This window comes from Chrysochloris asiatica, unplaced genomic scaffold, assembly GCF_000296735.1.
Source record: "Chrysochloris asiatica unplaced genomic scaffold, ChrAsi1.0 scaffold00003, whole genome shotgun sequence".
Taxonomy (NCBI): Eukaryota; Metazoa; Chordata; class Mammalia; order Afrosoricida; family Chrysochloridae; genus Chrysochloris; species Chrysochloris asiatica.
In genome coordinates, this window is record NW_006408521.1 from 30,936,375 (window position 1) to 30,956,366 (window position 19,992).

Below are 19,992 nucleotides of genomic sequence, written 5' to 3' on the forward strand. Positions count from 1 at the left end.
TGTTAATGCCAGTGTGAAGTTTCCAACTAAATACTTAATAAAATAATTAAAAAAAAAAAAAAGACACATTGCACTCTCCAGCCAGAATTGTGTGCAAATCACACATCTGATGCCAGAAGCTGAGAGTCCCATGGGACCTGCCCAATGCCAAGGACTTGTTCAGTGGAGACAGCTTGCCTGGTGTTTTCTCTAACCCCGTATTATTTAATTCAAGTGGGACATTACCAACACTCACACACGTGTGCACATGTGCACATCTACACATTCACACTTTGCTTACATATGGCCCTCAGAAAAGTGAGGGAATTGTTCATTCTTTAGTGATCTGGATGATTGTTTTTCCAGACAGCTCTTCACTGAAATTATCTAAGACTCTACAGCTATATGTACTCAACTCCAAGGAGAGAGACCCACACAGGGGCATGGTCCCGCTCTGGGCATATATGGGAGTTGGGGGGTGGGGGTGGTTAAAAATAATCGGTGGAAAAGTCCCATTATCTTTTAATACCATTTTCCATCAACTCTTTGAAGTCCCTTCACAAATCCCTATCTGTTCTGAAATTTACCAAATAGAGGGCTTGGAAGAGCAAACATACAGTACTGGAGGTGGAAGGTACAAGCCGGCAAGGATGCCCTGACATTCCAAGGGACAGAATTCTAAAGGCCCAGAGATGACCCATCCCGCTGCTTTCTTGATAGGCACAGAGGGCGGTGGGCTCAGTACCTGTTGGGAGAAGTTTGCAGAGACCTGAGCTGACCACCTCAGACTCTTCTCCAAGGCCCTCGGGGGACTGGTTGGGGCTGGGGTGTGGGCAGAAGCAGCAGGGCTCATTCCTCAGGCTGAAGTTGTTGGTTGAGATGAAAGGTGGCCAAGGCTCAGCACCAGGCCCTGCTGCAGGCATTATGTCTCAGGGCATCTACCTGACCCCTGGTTACATCTAGGATGCCTGCCCATAAACTGAACTGAGGTTACTAAGTTTTAGAAAGATTTTAAGATACATCAAAAGGAGCATGGCCCAAACATCAGGAGACTGGGGTGAGAGAGGGCTGCTGGGAACAATTCTGGGGACAGATCTTTCTGAGCAGCTGGCTGTGAAACATCGGAAATGAAAACAAGGACTGGTTTTGAGGTGACCCCATGCTTTCTTCTGAGTGGAGGATACCTAAAGGAAAAATGGGGACACCGTGTGGGAACACTACCATCTTGCCACCAAGGGAGGAGGGGGGGTAAAGAGATCAAAATCCATCAACCTGCCCACCTGCTCGTTACAATTCTTCCCAGCAGTCTCTCCTCCTGCCTCCTTCCACTGTCCCACCCAGCGCTAGCGCCCCTCTTAATAATATTGCACTTTTCCTGCCTCTCAGATTGTTTTCATTTTCCATTGAGAATGCAAAGTATTTGGAGGGGGTAGGGGAAATGAATAACCAACCTTACAGAAATAGTATGTTAAATAAAAAAAAAACCCAAACCAGGAAAAGGAGGAGTTATTTTTATCATTTTTTTTTTCTTTCTTAAAAACAAAACAAACTACCAAACCAAGGTCTAAACTTAAATAGTTCTACGCCTACTCTGCAAGTATTAGTAATAAGAAAATAATGCTTGACCAAAATTCCCTTATCTTTTTGTCTTAGATGATAAAAGTAGTAACAGGCCTTGCTGAGGAAAGCAGTGGATATAAATGCCAGTAAAAATAATGCTGCTCTAACATCTGAAAGTGATTAAAATGGTTCTATATAATGCCTTCGTCAAGATGGAAGATTGGAGGAGGAAGAGAAAGGATGTGTTGGGCTCAGGCGCATGGCCATAACCTCTGCTCAGGGAAAGCTCCCCAGGGCAGATGCACACCTGCTGCTCAGAGGCTGTCCTCTCCTGGCTTCCTCCAGTGTCCTCCAGCCCTCATCTTGGCGGGAACAGCACGGAGGTGCCGGGCAACCCAGCCAGGCCAGCTCTTACAAAGAAGGGCAAGGTGGGAGAGAGACATGGCCCCCTTGTAATAAAAAGGTCTTTAAACTAAAAGAAAAACAAAGCACCAAACGATGCATCTTCGGGCATTATATGAACCTCAATAATGACCTCAGAAGGGCTCATTGGGATTAAAGTTGCAGTATACAGCAATACAATGTCATTTCACATTTTCAATGGCAACAAATGGGAAACAAGGTTTGGACACTGCCAAGATGGCCTTTTTCTTTTTCGAGTCTGGTCTGGTTTTCCTGCAGATGGGTCAGAGCCATGGGTCCCCTCCCTCCTCCACCAGCTGCCGGCAGTACCCTCCCCCTCCCAGAGCAGTTCAGTAGCTCTAGGGAAAGGCCCTTCGGCCCTGGGCTAGGAGTCGGGGGCACAGGCCCGAGGGGCTGACACACACCCTTCTCATTTCAAGTATTCATATTGTCTTTGGGTTGGCAGGGTTTATGTTGTGAGTTAGGGGGTGTAGTGAGGGAGAGGGGCATGGAGATGTGGAGGCTGGGGCACGGCAATCCGTTGACTGCCCAAATCACATGCTGTCACCAGGTGGCAGCACCCCCTACTTCTCCCAGATGCCTGAGCAACTCGCAGCCATGCGTGGGGCTGGGTGTCACAATGTAAACACGATGACCACACAATACAATATTGGAGGGGGGGGGGAACTCTGCCATTAAATAGCTGTGTGACTTTGGGCAAGTCATCTCCGGTCATCGGGCTAGAATGACAGGAGAGGATGGGATGGGGAGACTTTCGAAGTCTTATCCAGCCCTGCCTTTCATCTAGATCACTGTGGAGGGAGGGGAAGGTCCCTGGGGGATCAGGTGACAGCGGCCCTCATAGGTGGTGGAGTTCCCCGGGCAGAGGAGGGGCAGGGCAGGCAGGCTCCAGGTACCACTGTGGCCCAGTCTGTGCTTACAACGGTGCCTGCAATGTGACCCACTGACCACAACTGAGAAAGGAGGCCACCAGGGCCCTTCTGCTGCAAAACAGCTTCTCCGAAGGTCCTTCAACCCCAACCATCACTCTACTTTTAAATTTTATTTTAAATAATCATAAATTACTTTTTTTTCCATTTAATAAATATGTGCTGTTTAAAAATGAGAAAAGTATATACTGCATCTTTAAGTAATGCACTTTGCTCTTTGGGTTTCTTTCCATTCCACCTTACTAAAGTGCATTAATTAAAAAGTAATGAACCACTTCTTTATCATTATTGTTAAAATAAAGTCATAATAATATTACTATGAAGACACTACACCGCTACCATTAGTACTGCAATCTAGCAGATTAATTCGACATCCAATTCTATTTAATACTGTCCAGCAGAAGAAAATAACTAGTTTTAATTCTTAAACTCACACACAAAACCAAATAATCTCACCATGGCCCTTGGGCAGACCACTGGAGCAGTCTGCTATAGCTGCAGGGTATCTGTGTATGGCAAGGGAGCAAGAGTACCTGGGAGACACACGCAAGGCCTCTGGGGTTTCGGAGGAGAGGTGGGGGCCATGAAGGCACAGAGCCCCTGGGTCCCACGCTTGTCTTCAGGCCAAGGAGCAGGGATGGAGGGAGGGCCTTTTGTCCCCGGTGCAGAATTCCTTAGCCCAGGAATTCTGGCAGCAGAGTCTTGGCTGTGAAGCCTGTCTGAAGTCAAAGGCACTGTGTGGAAATCCACTCCCAGCAAAGGGGAGTCCTTGGGAAGCTGGTGCAGCTTCTGGAGTGTCCCCTCCAAACGTCAACAACTGAAAAACATAACCCAAGTCAACACAGGATCGGTGGGGAACTTTATTCTTTTGTTTCTCTCTTCGCTGGGGGCACTGCCCCTCGGGAAGACCAGGCTGGCTCCTGGCTCGGGGATCCTTCTTCTTGGACACCTGTGGGCATCACCTGAGGGCCTGCTGAGCCCCTAAGCCCAGGGTGGCAGCTCTGGCGGCTTCTCCACATTTGGGCGGCAGTACATACTCAGAGCACCAGGCGCCCCTCGGCCCCCTCAGGGGTTGTCTTCTCTCCTAAAAGTCTGGCTCCTGAACAACAGAACCCCTAACCTCCCAGGGAGGTTTTTAGCCCATCCAGGCTGCATACCAAGACTGGGATGGAGGCCTGTCCAGTCTCACAGCCTGTACCGTCCAAACAGTAGAAACCAAATGAACAGCTTTGGTTTATGGAAGGGGGATAACATTAAACCAAACCAAACCAAACAAGCCCCCTACAAAAGTACAACAGAAAAGCCCATCCAGGATTCCTGTCCCAGGGTGACCACCCTTAGGCCCCCAAACAAATCCTAAAATAAGACCAAAACAATGGTCTAACATATAAAATCCAAATCAATAAACTTCATTCAGAACATGCAAAAGAACTGCCTACCGAGAAATACCGACTCTGGTCTGTGCTAATGTGTCGTCCATGGGGGTCCTGTGTGTGTGTGTTGGGGGGGGGGGTTGAGGACGGTGAGTACAGGGCAGTGACTGCTAAGAAAGGTGGTCCATAGTGACCCTGCCCTGACCCAGGGGCCGGGAGAGTACACAGGAGGACCACTGGTTCTAGAATCAGTGGTATCTTGACACAGCCACCATGCGGGGAGGTGGTGATTTCCGGGAAACCCAGTACAGCTCACAAGACACAGATCAGTACAATACTAGGGCCACCTCCTGCAGTCCAGGCGCTGAAGTTGGGTAGACTGTGGGGGCAGGGGGCACAGGTGCCACCTGTGTTCCAGGTGAGGTTTCTCACGGGGTGAGTCCCAAATGGTGTGTAATCGATTATCGGAGTCCTCACATGTGGCTCTCAGCGTTCTCTCTCGAGTTCCAGACCATGATGCTCCTGCCTGTTTCCATGGAGGTCCTGCCACACCCCACCTACTGCTAGGGTCACAGCTTGGAGGCCACACCTCTGCAGGGTTCAGTGTTGTCAGAGAGCTGACCCATTGTGTTGGCTGCGGCAGCACACTGAGCGTGGAAGCCCCCCAGGCCCTCAGTCAGTTCTTCTTCTCAAGGTAGTTGGAGGGCACCCAGCCTTTGAAGGGCTTCACCCCATCCAAGATCTGGCAGTACCACCAGCCATTGGGGTTCCTCTCCAGAACCTCCATGGACACCCCCTCCTGGAAGCCCGCCGTCTCCTCATCTCCCTCGTAGTCTGCAATAGAGACATACACATCTTTGAGATTGTTGTGGATAAACTGGGACTTCTCAATGGGTTTGGGGCGCATTGGGGACACGGAGATGCCATTGCGTTGGGTGGGCAGCAGGGGTGTGTCCGAGCCCTGGCTGGCGGCCCGCTCAGTCAGGCGGCTCTTGGCCTCTGCTGCAGCTGAGCTGGCCATGCTGAAGGAGGAGTTCCGGCGCACACCACGGAGGCTGTCCGTGGCAGTGAGGGACTCGTTTCTCCGCAGGGCACAGGACAGGTTGTTGTCCTTGGGTGGAGGGGACACAAACACAGACTGAGGCCTCACTGCCACTTGCCGCACACCATTCCGCATCTTCACCGTCCCGGCACTGGAGGTCTTGCTGAAGCCCCCAGGCGGCTTGGAGGGGATGGGCGGTGTGGCCCTCTTGCTCTGGTTGACGGTGTTAAGTGCCTGGACACGCTTCTCCATCTTTTCCAGACTGTCTGACTTGTTCTCCTTCTGCTTGCTCTTGGTGGGGACTGTGTCCAGCTCATTGCTACAGGGTTCTGGTTGCTCGTTCTCGCCGAGCACCAGATAGTGGGAAGGGGCCCAGCCCTCCAGCTCCCCAAACCTCACATACCACCAACCACTTTCCAGCTTCTCAAGCACTTGCACCTCCACACCTGCAGGGAAGCTGATCTCTGAGCCCTGTACCTTCTGGTAGGCACTGCACGTCATGTAGGAGGTGGCCAGCCCTTCCCGCTCCTTCTTGGTGGGGCATGGGGGGGTGACGGTGGGGAGAGTGATGAGGTCGGCTGAGCCCCTCCTTGCCCCTTCACTGGCCCCCTCCTCCAAGGCTGAGGCAGGGGGAAGTTCTGAATCCTCGCTCTTGGAGCCCCTGAGGCCTCCTCGGAGCTGGCCTGTGGGCCTCAGCTGACGCCGTAAAGTGCTAATGTCCATCTTCTCCTGGCTCTGGGACTCTGCTCGATTCAGGAAAGGTTTAGGCCGGACTGATGGCTTGGCCCGGGCACAGGGGGACAGGCCAGCCTTCAGGTCAGCATCCTTCCGTGCCCCAACTTTGGGGGTGCCGCGGATGCCTGCGTCTGAGGCAGAACGGGGCTTCAGGTCGCCGCTGTTTTTGGACAAGGAGGATGAAGAGGACGAGGAGGAGGAAGAGGCAGTGTTGATGGTGATGGAGGAGAAGGAAGCTATGGAGTGGTTCTTCCCCGGCTCGGCCTGTGCATTCTTCTCTGCCTTGAGCTTTAGGAGGGACGAGGACTTTGGGGAGCCTGATTTGGGGGAATTTTTCCTGGCAAGAGACAGTGAGGAGCCTCCCGGGGAGTCACTGTCACCTGAGGAGCCTCTGGCAGACAGAGCATCTTCTGCAAATGGCCGGAAACCCTCGTTCTCATAGATGGTCTCCTCTTCCAGGGCCACGTCCTCTGAAGACTCGCCCACCTTGAAGTGGGCCCGCTGCAGTGATGAGGCAGGTGAGGGTCTACGGGGCTGGGAGGGCTGCCTGTCCCCTGAGCCGCTGTCCTCTGCAGGCTCCTCGCTCAGCTCTGGCTCAGAGTCGAAGCCCAAGGCAGGAATGTCATACTCTGGCTCCTCATATTGGAGCTTCAGCGGGGAGTCCTGGCTCTTGCTGGTGGCCACTGGCCCCTCTTCGGTTTCTTTGGGCTTGCTGGGGGGAGCTGGCGGGGGTACCTTGGGCCGGGTCAACGTGCTTGTGCGGCGGTTCAGATTGGGTTTCTTGCGCTTATCAATGTAGGATGCAGGAGCCCAGCCCTCCTTCTCACCAATCTGCACGTACCACCAGCCGCCCGAGTTCTTATCAATAACCTGGGGGCAAGAGGGTGACAGATCAGTGAGGTGGCAAGATCACTGGGACCCTGCAGTGGGCCAGGTTAGGAGCGTCCGCTCCACTTTACAAATAAGCAAACAGAGCCACAGAATAAGTGGCCCAGGAGCCAACACTTTCGTAATGAAACGAAAGTTCAAATCCAGGTCTCTCTTTATCATCTCATGGTTGTGGCGTGGGGGATCCCTCTCTCCAAATTTCTGTCAACACCCAGGTTGAGTTGACCTTCTCGGCAGACCCTCCATTCTTGCCTACCCCAAGCTTCAGCCTTTAAAAGCATAACCTTATTAAAACCCAGTTCACTAGGACTCACCAGTACAAACCTGCCAGTCTACTGCTCCTGTCCTCCTCCCGCCCCTCGGACTGCTAGGTCCTCCTCAGAGCAAAGTGGAAGGGTCTCTTGGTCAGAGAGGAGGAGAAGATGCAGGTGAGTAGAACCGGGAGTTCAGATCCAAGGACAGAGCTTCCTCATGGAGTGCCTTCCTAGTGCCCTCCTCACTTCCTGTCAGTTCTGCCAGGTGAAGGATTCTTTGGTTTAACTGGTTTTCTTGTGTAGAGGGTTGTCATTGGATATCAGTATTAACTAGTTCACACCTTGATTCCTTTGAGATTGGTAAAGGATCAGGACTGTGAGTGCTGGTTGGGCTGGGGTTCATTTGGACTGGAGAACATAAAGGGAAGATGATTTTGGATCACATGATGCTCCCAGCAAAGAATGGGAGAAAAACACTGGCATCATGGGAAGAAGGACAAGGAAGGACAGGAGGCTAGAGAATGTCAAAGGCAGATTTCCTCCTCTTCTTCCCTTTGCTCCTCTATTCCGCCCTTCACCCTGCCCTAGTCCAGTGTCTAAACTGGAGCTCAGCTGGCTCCTAAGAATCACAGTTCTGCCACATTAGGAGTCTTTAGTAGGTGCCTCCAGAGAGGACTGAGAGAATGATTTCTCTGTTGCAGACAAATGATTTAAAACCTTCACATTGGCGACATCACCCCTATAAATAGGAAGAGACTGAGCAATAATCCGTCAGTTTCACACGTATAGGATCCTCCCAGGGAGCCTACGCAGGTTCTGTACCAGACCACCTCAGTAAAGTGAATATCGCAATAAAGCGAGTCACACACGCTTCTGGTTCCCCAGTGCAGTCAAAAGTTATGTTTCCATTACACTGTAGTCTAGGCAGTGTTTTACAAGAGCATTATGGAAAAGTGTAAATTTCATGAGAATTACCAAACTGTGACTCGAAGTGAGTGCATACTTTTGAAAAATGGTGCCGATAGACTTGCTCGACACGGAGTTGCCACAAACCTTCAATTAGTAAAAAAAAAACAAAAAAACCATGGCCTTCATTAAAGTGAGGCATACATATAAAACAAGGTATACCGCGAAACAAGGTAACATTCGCTGGAGAAGGATATCATGTTTGGTAAGGTGGAAGGTCAGAGAAAAAGAGGAAGACCCCCAATGAGATGGATTGGCCAGGTGGCAGCATCAGTGGGCTCAAGTGTGTCAACAGTAGTGAGGTTGGCCCAGGATTGGACAGTGTTTCGTTCTGCTGTGCATAAGGTCGCTATGGGTCGGTACTGACTCCATGGCACCTAACAGCAACAACATATCGCTATAAATTGGATCTAACTTCATTACTACACAAAGCCACTTGCTAAACGTTCTACAAAACCCTGGACTAAAGGGGCCCAGGGAGTGCCACCTATTTTGTTCCACTCAGAGATTCACAGCGTTCACCACCCTATCACAAGCTCCGAGAAGTCCCGCAACTCACAGGAAAACCTGATGGTCAGGTGAAGACTTTATTTCAGGGTGCCCCATGACCAGAGCCTAGAGTACTAGAGAAGCATGTGGGTCACTGGGAGCACTGGGTCCCAGTGCTTGCGGTGATGTGGATCTCATTTCTTCACTTTCCATGCCCACCCTCCAGGAGTGTTGTCAGCATGACATGGAATGAGAATCGTATGAATGGAAAACCTTGGCCTCACAGCCCAGAGCTTACCTCGGCCTTCTGTCCACCCCGAAAGCTGATCCCATCAGAAATGCACGACTGGAATTCTGCGATGGTGTAGTACTCTACTTCAACAGAAGGGGGCTCTGGCGGCTTGGGGAGTTGGAACCCCTAAAGGAGAAGCAAACAGCAAACACCCACATGATGAGGAGAGTAACAAGGTCAGGGATTAGTGATTGAGTTTGGGCAGCAGTTGGACTGAGGATGAGGGTTTGTGCTCCAAAGACTCTGTTCTGATGAGGCTTTCTAATGATACTTTTGTTGTTATTAAATGCTGTTGAATTAATTCTGACTCACAGAAATCCTGTATAGGGTTTTTCAAGAATGGCTGGTGAGCTTGAACTGTGATCTTGTGGTTCAAACTGACCTTACGGTCCAGTGCTTTATTCCATGGACTGACTCACCTGAGCCATCAAAATGTTAATGGTTAAAACCCAGTAACTACTCTTCTCACATCTCTGAGGAGCCCCTGGATGGTGAAAATGGTTAACATTCTCGGCTGCTAATGGAGAGATTATAGATGACCCAGAAGTGCCCTGAAAGAAAGGCCTCGTGACCTACGTCTGAAAACCAATCAGCTACTGAAAATCCTAGTGAACACAGTTCTATTCTGACACCCATGTGGTTGCCACTGAGTCAGGGCTGCCTTGATGGCTGGTTTTGGGACATCTACGGAAGCCCCGTTTCCAGATGTCTCAACAGCTGAGTCCCAAAACGAAAATTAAAACACAGAAAAACAATTGGAATGAAGTCCACCCACACTGGGCTTTGTGGAGGGGCTAAGTGTGAAGGGGCTCCGGCTGTGGCAGCTGGCAGCAGAGGCAAGGATAGACAAGTGTGCCCATCTTGAAGGGTGTGTGGGAGTGTCGGGGGCAGTCATAGCAACGATACCAGTCAGTAAATGTCAACTGTAACTAGGGGGTTTCTGTGGTAGGGAAGGCTAGAACCTGCTGGGAAGCCTGGAAGTGTTTTAGACGTTGCCACCTCAACTTGTAAGCATGGCATTCAAGGACATTTAAATTTGGCCTCGTTTCTTTTGAAAACATGACCTCCAGTCTAGTGGGAGCCAGACACTGATATAAGACTCCAAGCATCCAGTCGTGAACCACACGGACCAATGCCGCCACCCTAAGAGAGTATACCTCTAGCTTCACCCAGGGGTTCTATATCAGCCAAAGTGGACTTCACACCTCCCCGTTACTCCTTATATCATTTTCTCCTACAAAAAGAATTCAAACAATGTAATTTTTAAAAATTATGGGAAGGGGAAGCAGCTGTGATGGAGCTGGAAGACCACTGCCTTGGAGCTGGACAGATGTGAGCCCCAATACCAGCTCAGCGATCCATAGCTGTGTGGTCCTGAACAAGGCCCTTGCCCTTCCTGAGCCTCAGTTTCCTCATCTGTAAAATGGCATGAATACCAGGGTTAGTGAGAGGATTCAGAGTTAATGGACTTGACCTCTGACCCAGTACAGGACACAGGAAGTTCTCCATGAATACTACCAACATTGACCTCTTGTCCTGACACACTTCCATCTTCCCTTATGCTTCAGAGTGCAGCAGGCCTGTCAAACCCCAGCTGCCTGGGCTCAGAGAAAGTGAGTGCTGGGGTGAAGCGGGTGTTGAGGGACAGGGTGAAAAGTAGCCAGCTTGCCCTGGTGCCTGGCTCTGCAGCTGCACCTGTGAAAAGATGTGGCCTCAGCCCTGCCCAGCCTGGACCCTTGGGCGGGCGGAACTCAGTTGGGCTGAATTGCAAACAGTGGTCCTGCCTCTGTAATCCCTGCATCTCACGCGTGTGAAAGGAATCACCCCATTCCTGCCCAAATCAAGTCTTCCTGAAAATAATGAGCTGGGGGGCAAAGAGAGATGGGAGGGTAGGAGAACTCGCTGGTTAGCCATATAAAACCAAGGGGGAAAAAGAAACTCCACTGGGGCTGTCGACCAGGGCAAGGAAGGCACATCCTTGGGTCTACTCCTCCGGTACTGCTCCTACGCCCTCACCTGCAGCCCGGACAGACACACCGATCACAGCATGAAGCCCAGGTAGCACTGCCCAACAAAAATCTTTCTCAAGTGCCCAGGTAGCACTGCCCAACAAAGGCTACACAAAAAAGGGAAACCTGTTTGCCATTCTTCCACACACCTCTTCTCTTTTAGTTCTTACAACAGTCCTAGGAGATAGCTGGTACTGTCCGCATTTTACAGATAAGGAAACTGAGGCATCTGGAAGGGTAAGTGACTTGTCCAGGTGTCAAAAGGAGAATATGAATGCATGCCTGGCAGGACTGAAGTTCTTCTTTCTGCGGCACCCCACTGTGCCCTGATAGCAGTCACTCTTGACCTATGACCACACCCAACTCCTGTGTGCAAGTCTGCCTTCATCTGGCGGAGTGTCATTGTCTGAACATCAGGAAAACCCACCCACAGGAGCAAGGGGCCCCAAAACATCAGATTAACATGAGCCAGTCCTTGAGAGTGTGACTCTCCCGGGTCGTCCTCTGTCCTCCCAGCCCTGGCCATCGATCTAGATTTGAGTGGCAGTTTTGAGCAAGGCAGAGCTGAAATGTCTCTAGGTTAGCATGGACAGGGGGTCCAATCCATGGGCAATACCCTACCTAGACACTCTCGCTGACCAGTGTAAATGTTTATGTCTGCCAATTCAATGGCTGGGGAGAGTTTTACTTAGCTTTTTAATGCAGTGGGTTTCCAAGTTACAAACCATCCAGCTGGGCCCCCCGAAAGGCTAGGGTCTGCAGCTTCCCTCCCTGCTAATCCCACAAAGCTGGGGCCCCCCAGCATTGGCCTGCAAACTTCTGGACCACCAGTGACAGCAGCTACAGTACAGCCTCGGAACAGGCATGAGAAAGGCAAACAACACCAGTACACATACCAGGCTGGACTCCCGGCGTGGTGGGGGCCGTGTCCTTAGGTTTGGGGAGCCTAAAAGAAGATACACAGCATCAGAAATCCCAACTCAGCAGCAGGCATCATTGCCTCATCCGCCTTACCTAGGAGGGGTCAATCTCTACACTTGGGAGGGCCAGATTCCTGTTGTTTATGAAGGATCCCGACTTTAAGTCACTGCAGGGGCTATCTCTGATGGGCAATCATAGACCTTTCAGGTTCGCTGGGATTTGGGGAATCCACGAACCTTCTAACATCATCTTTAAGAATGTCTGGACATTCAGGGGGAAGAGCATATAGCTTTATAGGGGCAGTAACAGCTCCACCTTTTGCTCATGACTAAGTTCTGTGGACTCAGCACAACGTCCAATCAGAGCAGCTGCCTGAGACTTTTACCATGTGACTGGCTAAATGGTTTCAGGCACAGCCGAGTCCAGAGCTACATCAAAACAGCTTTCCTCAGACTTTAAGAATGGCTGCTCTTTTTCCCAAGGAACAAAGAAGCTGTACATTTGGAGGGCTTCCCCATGAGTCTAAGAATGCCACGCGGAAAATGTGATTGTGGAGAGCTATAAAGTCCCGCTTCCTTCCATAGGCTGAACAGAAAGCAGCCTGGAAGACAGCCTCCCCCCACCCCTAAAAGCCTGAGGAAATGAAAACCAAAACATTGTCAGCTATCTGGATTTGCAAAGCCCTTACTATGGAGGAAAACACAAAAGCAACCCTTCTTGCTCTGGGAATACACTGAATTGCAAAGTGGCTCCCAGTACTGGAGGCATGCCATGAGCACCTATGTTAATGCACAGGGTTTTCAGTAGAGGGTGGGGAGGAAAGGAGTCATCCACACCTCCTTGCTTGGTCCACCCTTGTGACTAACAGCAAACAATCTGAGAGAGTGAAGGGCAGCTGATTGGGTGAGGATGGGGTCAGGGATCAGTCTGCATCTCAGGAAATGGCTGCTACTTCGGGGGCCCATGGGGTCCTGCACACCCGTGCCCATTGTACAGAGAGCTCTGCAGCGAGGCCCCAGAGGTCAGTGAGGTTCTTACTGATCTGGGCCCTCTGAGGGGCAATCCTGGCCACAGCTGGAGAGCCCTGGGTCAGTTTGGAGACTGTCCTCTCAGGGATACCCAGGGCGCTGCCATTGGAGGCATTGCAAAGGATGGGCAGGCTGATCTCCTTCTTGGCGATGGGGGCCTCAGAGCCCTCGCCTTCAGCCGGTGGAGTGTCCTTGTCCCCAGAAGGCTTCTTGTTCAGCAGGTTGCTGATTTCCATGATATTCCCAATGATCTCCACTGGGCCTGCCAGATTCTTCTTCCGGGCTGGCAGGTCATCCTTGGCCTTCTTCAAGTAGGATGCTGGTGCCCAGCCCTCTTTACCCAGGTATCTATGGGGAGGAGTGGGACATGTTGTCATGGGAACAGTAGCAGGCCCCAGCCCCCAGCCTTGACTAGCTGAGCCTTCTTTCCCACGTCTATAAGCAAACTGGCAAGGCCACTACTAAGCCTAGGACACTGTTCCTTCCTTTCCAGCCCTCTCTTCTTGTCTGTTCCCACTTGGGGTGGGCTTTCATGCTCTACAAAGTCAGCAAAAACATGGGACTATGAGTTTAGAAATTGTCTCAAAATTTGGGTGTGTCCAAATGGAAGACTTCACAGTAGCTAACCTACCTCAGAATCAAGTAAAGGGCAATTCTAGAGAGCAGAAGTGAAAAGGTATGGCTGTGGTGTACGGTTAGTGCTCTATAGGAAAGAAAAGCATTAATAGGGGTACAAAGAGGTGCTCCAGGCGAGAACCAAGAAATCTGAGTTCTCGTCTATGGTATCCTGGATGAGCCACTTCTCTGGAGCTCAGCTTGTTCTTTTTTGAAAAACGCAAGGATAGACTAGCTGCTCAAGTTTCTCCAGAAGGATAAACACTTGGAGATCGACTAAGATGTCTATGAGGAAGAGTGACTGGGTACTGTATTGGTTACTAGTGCAGGGGTGGACAGACAGAATAAGGACACACAGAAAAGTTCACACACGTAACTCCAAGGGTAGGTAATATTTCAAATTAGTAGGGTAGGAGTACTCAATGAGGGATTTGGGGACAACTTATTATCCAGTTGTTGTTGTGGTTATGTGCCATGGAGTCGGTTCTGACTCACAGCAACCCTGTACAGGGTTTCCGAGGCTGTAGATCTTTATGGGAGCAGAAAGCCTCATCTTTCTCCTGTGGAACAGCTGGTAGTTTTGAACTGCTGACCTTGCGGTTCGCAGCCTGATTCGTAACCACTATGCTACCAGAGCTCCTTATTAGGAAACACAAAAGTGAAGTCCTGGCCTCATACCCTATGCTGTTGTTGCTACAAGCTTTCGAGTCAGTTCCGACTCATAATGACCCTGTATAGGGTTTCCAAGAAGTGGCTGGTAGGTTTGAACCACTGACTTGTGGATAGCAGTCCAGTACTTATCCTACAGTGCCACATTAGGACTCCTCATACCACATAGCGTAATGAAATATGAAAATCATGAATATTATATAATCTTGGGGGCAGAGAAAGTCTAAGTGGAGGTCCAAAAGCAGAAGCCATTAACAAAAACACTCATGCACGTGACTGCAGAAGATTACATCTTTTGGTAAAACAGCAAAAACCAAACCAAACCCCAAATCCATAAACAAAAGTGAAAAGCAAATGACAATGGCGAGTTAATTTTAGATGATTCAAGGACTTCTTTATACAAGCTTTTCCCATTTTTCTCCAAATCTACTGGGAACTTACTTCCTGGTCCAGCAGCTGCTGGCCAGTGCCCACCAGTCTGGTTTGCCGAGTCCCTGTCTGCTCCCTGGACACACATCTGGTTCTCTGGAATGGCTCATGGATCCTCCATTCCCCCCCCCCCACCTGACCTTGTTCTAGGTGCTCAGGCAGTGGGAAACCAGGGATGTGAAAACTAAAGTCCCTCCTAATATGTCTAAATTTAACTGGAAAGCTCAGAGGGGAGGTGGCTTCTTATGTTCATGGTACAGGAATGTGCAGGTAGGTTGTCCCAAGCTGGCCTATCTTCCTGGTGTTTAGAAGGCTGGAGCAGTGGATAAATCAATGGAAGTTGGGGGCTGGCCCAGCTTCCTGAGGTAATGAGTAGAGAGACAAAGGCACAGAATTTCAGGAGTAGAAGGAAGCAGCTAACTAGAATTCCTAACTTTACAGATGAGCCAACCAAGGCTCAGGAAAGTAATGCAAGTAGCAGAGGGTCACTCTGCTGGCCACTGGCAGCAACTGGCCAAGCCCAGCGCTTGCTTGGCCTTTGCAGATGTTTTTCTAGGTGTACATCACGACATGGCAACAGGACTCTCATGGGGTTGTTGGCCAGGCCTGCTCACTGCCTGGAGCACTCCCACTTCAAACTCCTTTGTGTTCCTGCAGCATTACAGGGACAAAATTAGATTCCAGACCGCGAAACGCAGAGAATCCGAAGTGGCTGTGTGTCTGGGCCTAACTCTGCTCACATCTGCTTTCCAGCTCTGGAACATGGAATGACTCCAGAGGGAAGCAAACTGGAAAAGGAGGGATGGAGAGAGGGAGTGTGTGTGTGTGTGTGTGTGTGTGTGTGTGTGTGTGTGTGTGTGTGTGTGAGAATGGGGGGGATGGGAGACAGGAAATGAGGATCAACACAGAGCCTGGAATGTTGGGAAATGGCATATTTAAGGGGGTATCTGGCAGCCTTCTTAAGGTGGAACCTATTCAGCAGGACTTTTTCAATTCAAGTTCCTGCTGACTTGCTGACTAAAGGACCAGGCCGTGGGGACAAGGGCTGACTAGAAACAGCAGCTCAGCGTGACTTTGCTAGTCCTTTTAGCACACTTCCAGACAATAAAATGCAGCTACCAGTCTGCCAGAGTGTTTGCTGGCCTTTCCATTTCAGATTCGTGACTGTTGGATTTGGGGGTTGTCCCTAATTCCCAATGCTTAGAGAACACGAGGGTCTAGGGGCAGTGCTGTGAACAACACATGTCCAGGCACACAGCTCTCTCTGCCTAATACTTAACAGGGCAGAATGGGCCAAGACGGAGCTCTTTGTCATACAAGGCATTACTGAAGCCCAATCTCTACCAGGCTGGTAACCTTCCTGTCTGTCAGGATCACCTCAGTCCCAAAGGACCTCAGCACAATCCTGTCCCACCCCATTGGGGAGACCCCTTGGGACATGCATTCTCTTCACACGGAGAGTGGGCTGGGAGCCTAGGTACCAACTGTCTCCATCAGCGACAGAAGAGAGCTGGGTTAAAGTTTTCACAGCAAAGCCAGCGCCAAGGAAACGAAAGTCTTGCGTGAGTGCAAGTCCTCTAGGAGGGTAGCTGGCTGGCCTCAGGCCCAGGGCAGAGAAGAGAAGGGCAGGGCTGACAGACCAAGAGTGAGTGAAGCTTTGCTTTGCTTCCAGGAGAATTGGAGAAGCTCCCCATGCCCTTGCCCAAAGACCCAAATGGGCTGGTCAGCTGGGAAGCATGAGTGGGTCCTGGGAACGGGAGGGCAGGAGTAGGAAGAGGCCCCTGATGACCTAGGTCAGGCCAAGGTCCAGGTCTCATGCTGCCCCAGTTCTGGCCATCAAGTCAGTTCGCCCTGCAGAGAAGAAGGGTCCAGAACTAGCCTGCATCAGCCGGGGACTCTGAAGCCAGAAGCCCACAACTGGGACTTAATACTGGACCGTGGGCAGCAGAGGCTGCCTGCTGGGACCTTGGTGAGGCCTGCAGACGCCAGCGTTCCAGGTGGCCCTCACAGTTGAAGACGCCAGGCAGCCCAGGCTGGACACAGAAAACCAGATTCAGATGTGCTGAGCCCTTCTAGCAGATGCGGGGGAAGGGATTGCACCACAGCTTGTGAGCTGAGCAGGGCCTGGGGCCTCACTGGCTGCAGATCAGCCTCTGCTCTACTTGCCCAGGGAGACACTCTGCAAGATGAGCGCTGTTGCATCGAGCTTTTCAGCTGCCGTCAGTAACTACTTACGGGCTACCTGGCATGTGGCTCTGCTGACCAGGACCCAGGGGTGGTGGCGGGTGTGGGAAATGGCACCTCACTCCTCTGCCAGGGCTCCTACCTGATGTACCACCAGCCCTCCAAATTCTTCCGGATCACTTCCACAGTGACACCCTTCTCAAAGCCAATCTCGTCCTTGCTTTGGCTGGTATAAGGCTGCACAGTGACGTACTTCTCCTCTGTGGGCAGGGGTAGGGGAGCAAGAAAGCCTCGTTATCTGAGGTCGGGGAGCACTGGCTCAGCCTCTGCCTCTTCTAGGGAGGGCCAGGGATCCAGCCCTCCCAGACTGGGAACTGCTGGACCACGACATCACCAGACCGAGAGCAGGGTTAGAGGCGCCTGGTCTTCAGGGTCCAGAGTCATCAAGGCCAAGACCACCCTTGGTGTCCCCTGAATGCCTTGGGTCCCTGGCCCACACCTTCTTCCCTCTTTTCCAGGCTTGTTCTCCTAGCTCTTCACTGTCTCCAGTGCTTCCATCTGACCCGCACTTCTCTTTGGTGAAGCCTCCTCCCTATTCATCCCACCGGGGAACTCCCTGGGACATAAATTCTACAATGACTAGATGTGTTTTGCTATGAAAGGGGTCTGGGTCAAATCAGCAGTGAGGTTCTGAGAGTCCTGCATGGAAGGGGACACCCTGATTTGACCTCACTGCCTGCTCTATTTACCAAAGGCATTCATGAGGCATCTTGTGGGGGTCTCAGGAAGAGCTGTGTGTGTGGGGACAACCTGGTGTCATCCCTGTCTTACAACCTCCATCCTGGCAGGGAGTGTTCCTACTCTGGCTTCTTCCCTTATTGCCGGGGCCCAGCACCAGCTGTCCTCAACGAGCTGTTGGGTGGTCCTTGGCTCTGCCCCTAGCTGGGTTGCTGAAGAGCTGTCTCCTGGTAGAGCTCCTCACAGGAAGGAACTCACTTGGCCACGCTCACTATCTGAGAGAACACAGCAGGGGTAAGCAGGCCCTATGGGTGGGTTTCCCTGGGCCTATGTGTCTCAGGGGCCGAGACAGGGCATGGCACACAGGATGAGTTAGCTCCAAAGCGACTGTGGACTCCCTTCAGTGCTAAGAAAGGCAGGGCTGAGCTGGAGCAGTGCTAGGAGGCTTTTGATGAGCTCAAAATAGCAGGATGCTGGTGCAGACGCCTGCCCTGCCCAGCTCCCCCTGGACTCCTCACTGGGCCCTGCTGTGGGAGGGCCATCTGCTCATCCTTCCTGGGTAAGCAGGAGCCTGCAGCCTGCGTCAGCCAGTGGGAGCATCACTGATGGCCACGTTCAAAGGCTACCCCAAAAGCAAAACGTGGGTGGAGCCCTGACAGCAGTCTCCCAAACTGTTCCACAGATGATGCAGGACCTTGTTCCTGGAAGCTAGTGGACTCCACTCCAGCCATGCTGCCAAGGACGCCTGAGAAGCCCAGGCAGCCAGGTTCTGACTTGGGCTTTTGAAGACTACACTGTTCGACAGGCCAACCCTCTACTCTCCTGCCTGGCTCCTGAGTCGGCCATTTTCCAGTGGGTCATGGTAAGCCCTGGGCCAGGCGGTGGCCAGAGGGGCAATGCCAGGTCCCAGGGCCCAAGGTTCTGAGGTTAGGGTGAGGCAAGTCCTAGGCTCCACATTTTGCCTTTGTTCAGGCTGGGTTATTTTTAAAAGTCTGTGGTTCCAGCAGGAAGCCATCATTAAAGTTTTCCTAGGCAGAGTTGCAGAGAAAACAGACAATCTTTCTCTTAGGGAGATCACAGGAGCCTTGCCCTGCCCTCAGGGCAGAGAACTGGGCCAACAACCACCTTCTCGTGTGCCTACTTTGCCCCGACCCTCTTGGGCTAGGCAGAACCAAGAGTATCAGTTGAGCTGAGCTACTCCCTGCAAAAGGCTCTGTGCTGTGGGCACAGGCATCTGGATGCTCCCCATCCACACTCTGGCTGACTCCTGACTCCGAGGCTGTTCTACCTGATTCCCCAGGAGATTCCCAGTGATGAGAACTCAAAGCCTTGGTCCAAACCAGGCTGGTCCCTCAGACCAACACTTCAATGCCTTCAAACCCCAGGTTTCCCTGATGGAGAGCACAGCCGGAGCCTCCACTGGACCTGGGCCATGAAGCCTCAGCAGTGGCCGAGCCATTCAGGGTGCCTGGGGTCTCTGGAGTGGAGGGAAGAGAGGCTGTGAGCTCAGGAGGGGTTTGGGGGCTCCTAGGCTTCTGGGAGGCATGGGGGCCATGGCCACTCTGACCATCCATTAAGGGGTGGTGGCAACCCCACCCTGGGCAAGGTTGGCCGCAGGGTGGGTGGGTTGTGGGGGGAGGCTGACAGGCCTGTTTTGGTTTTGGAGGCAGGGGATGGAGCCCTGAGGCTTCCAAACCACAGAAGCCTCCTCTTTCCAAACACTTTCCCCTCTGTCAGCAGTCTCCCTCTCCCTTCCTGCCCCCGCCCCACAGAGAGAGGCCTTCTGATTCCAGCGCCTAGCTAGCGGGCAGGCGGGTGGGTGGAGGGACCGAGTGGATGCTTCTCTTGTCCGATGAGTCCATGACTCATTGCCGGCCCCCCAGCAGCACTGTCCAGCCACCTTTCTTCAAGTTTGTCTGGGCTACCTGATGTCACTTACCCATAAGGCTAAGGCTGGGGACTTCTGTTCAGGTCTCTTATTTCAGAGAGATAGGATGAGCAAGCATGTAGTTGTGGGCGAGTATTTGCATACGGATGGGTGATTCTAGATGGAGTATTTGTATTTATGTACATCTGTGAATATCTGTAACTGTGCTTACCTGGGTCTATGCAGTTAGCATATATATGGAATTGAGCCTGTGGGAATGGAGGAGCAGTGGTTAAGCACTCGCCTGCTAACCGAAGGTTGGCAGTTTGAACCCACCAGCTGCTTGCTCCACGGGCAGAGATGTGGCAATCTGCTTCCACAAAGATTACTCTTCTCTTCTGTCCCACAGGGTTGCTGAGTCAGAACTGACTCAGTGGATGCGGGTTTGGTTTTCAGATGAGACTGTGTGGAGCTGCAAACATGGAAGGAATTAGGCACATGTACTGTGTGGGGGTGTGCAGCGCTGCAGGTAAAGACTGCCATCCTTCCTGTGCTCCACAGGGCTGTGTGTGTGCTGGTTGGACTTTACCAATGGGACATGC

At 51.7% G+C, this 19,992-nt stretch overlaps 1 protein-coding gene across 1 annotated transcript in view; it reads right to left on the reverse strand.

The window, feature by feature from the left end:
- Nucleotides 1–4,906: 4,906 nt before the first annotated feature.
- The window catches only part of SH3PXD2A (SH3 and PX domains 2A), a 261,997-nt gene continuing 246,911 nt past the window's right edge, over nucleotides 4,907–19,992 (reverse strand). The window contains exons 10-14 of the mRNA XM_006831315.1: nucleotides 16,928–17,045; nucleotides 12,899–13,236; nucleotides 11,836–11,885; nucleotides 8,937–9,056; nucleotides 4,907–6,911 (exon numbers count right to left, since the gene is read on the reverse strand). Coding sequence (XP_006831378.1) covers nucleotides 4,941–6,911; nucleotides 8,937–9,056; nucleotides 11,836–11,885; nucleotides 12,899–13,236; nucleotides 16,928–17,045 — 2,597 coding nt within the window. The 3' untranslated portion in view covers nucleotides 4,907–4,940. The remainder of the gene's footprint in view (nucleotides 6,912–8,936; nucleotides 9,057–11,835; nucleotides 11,886–12,898; nucleotides 13,237–16,927; nucleotides 17,046–19,992) is intronic.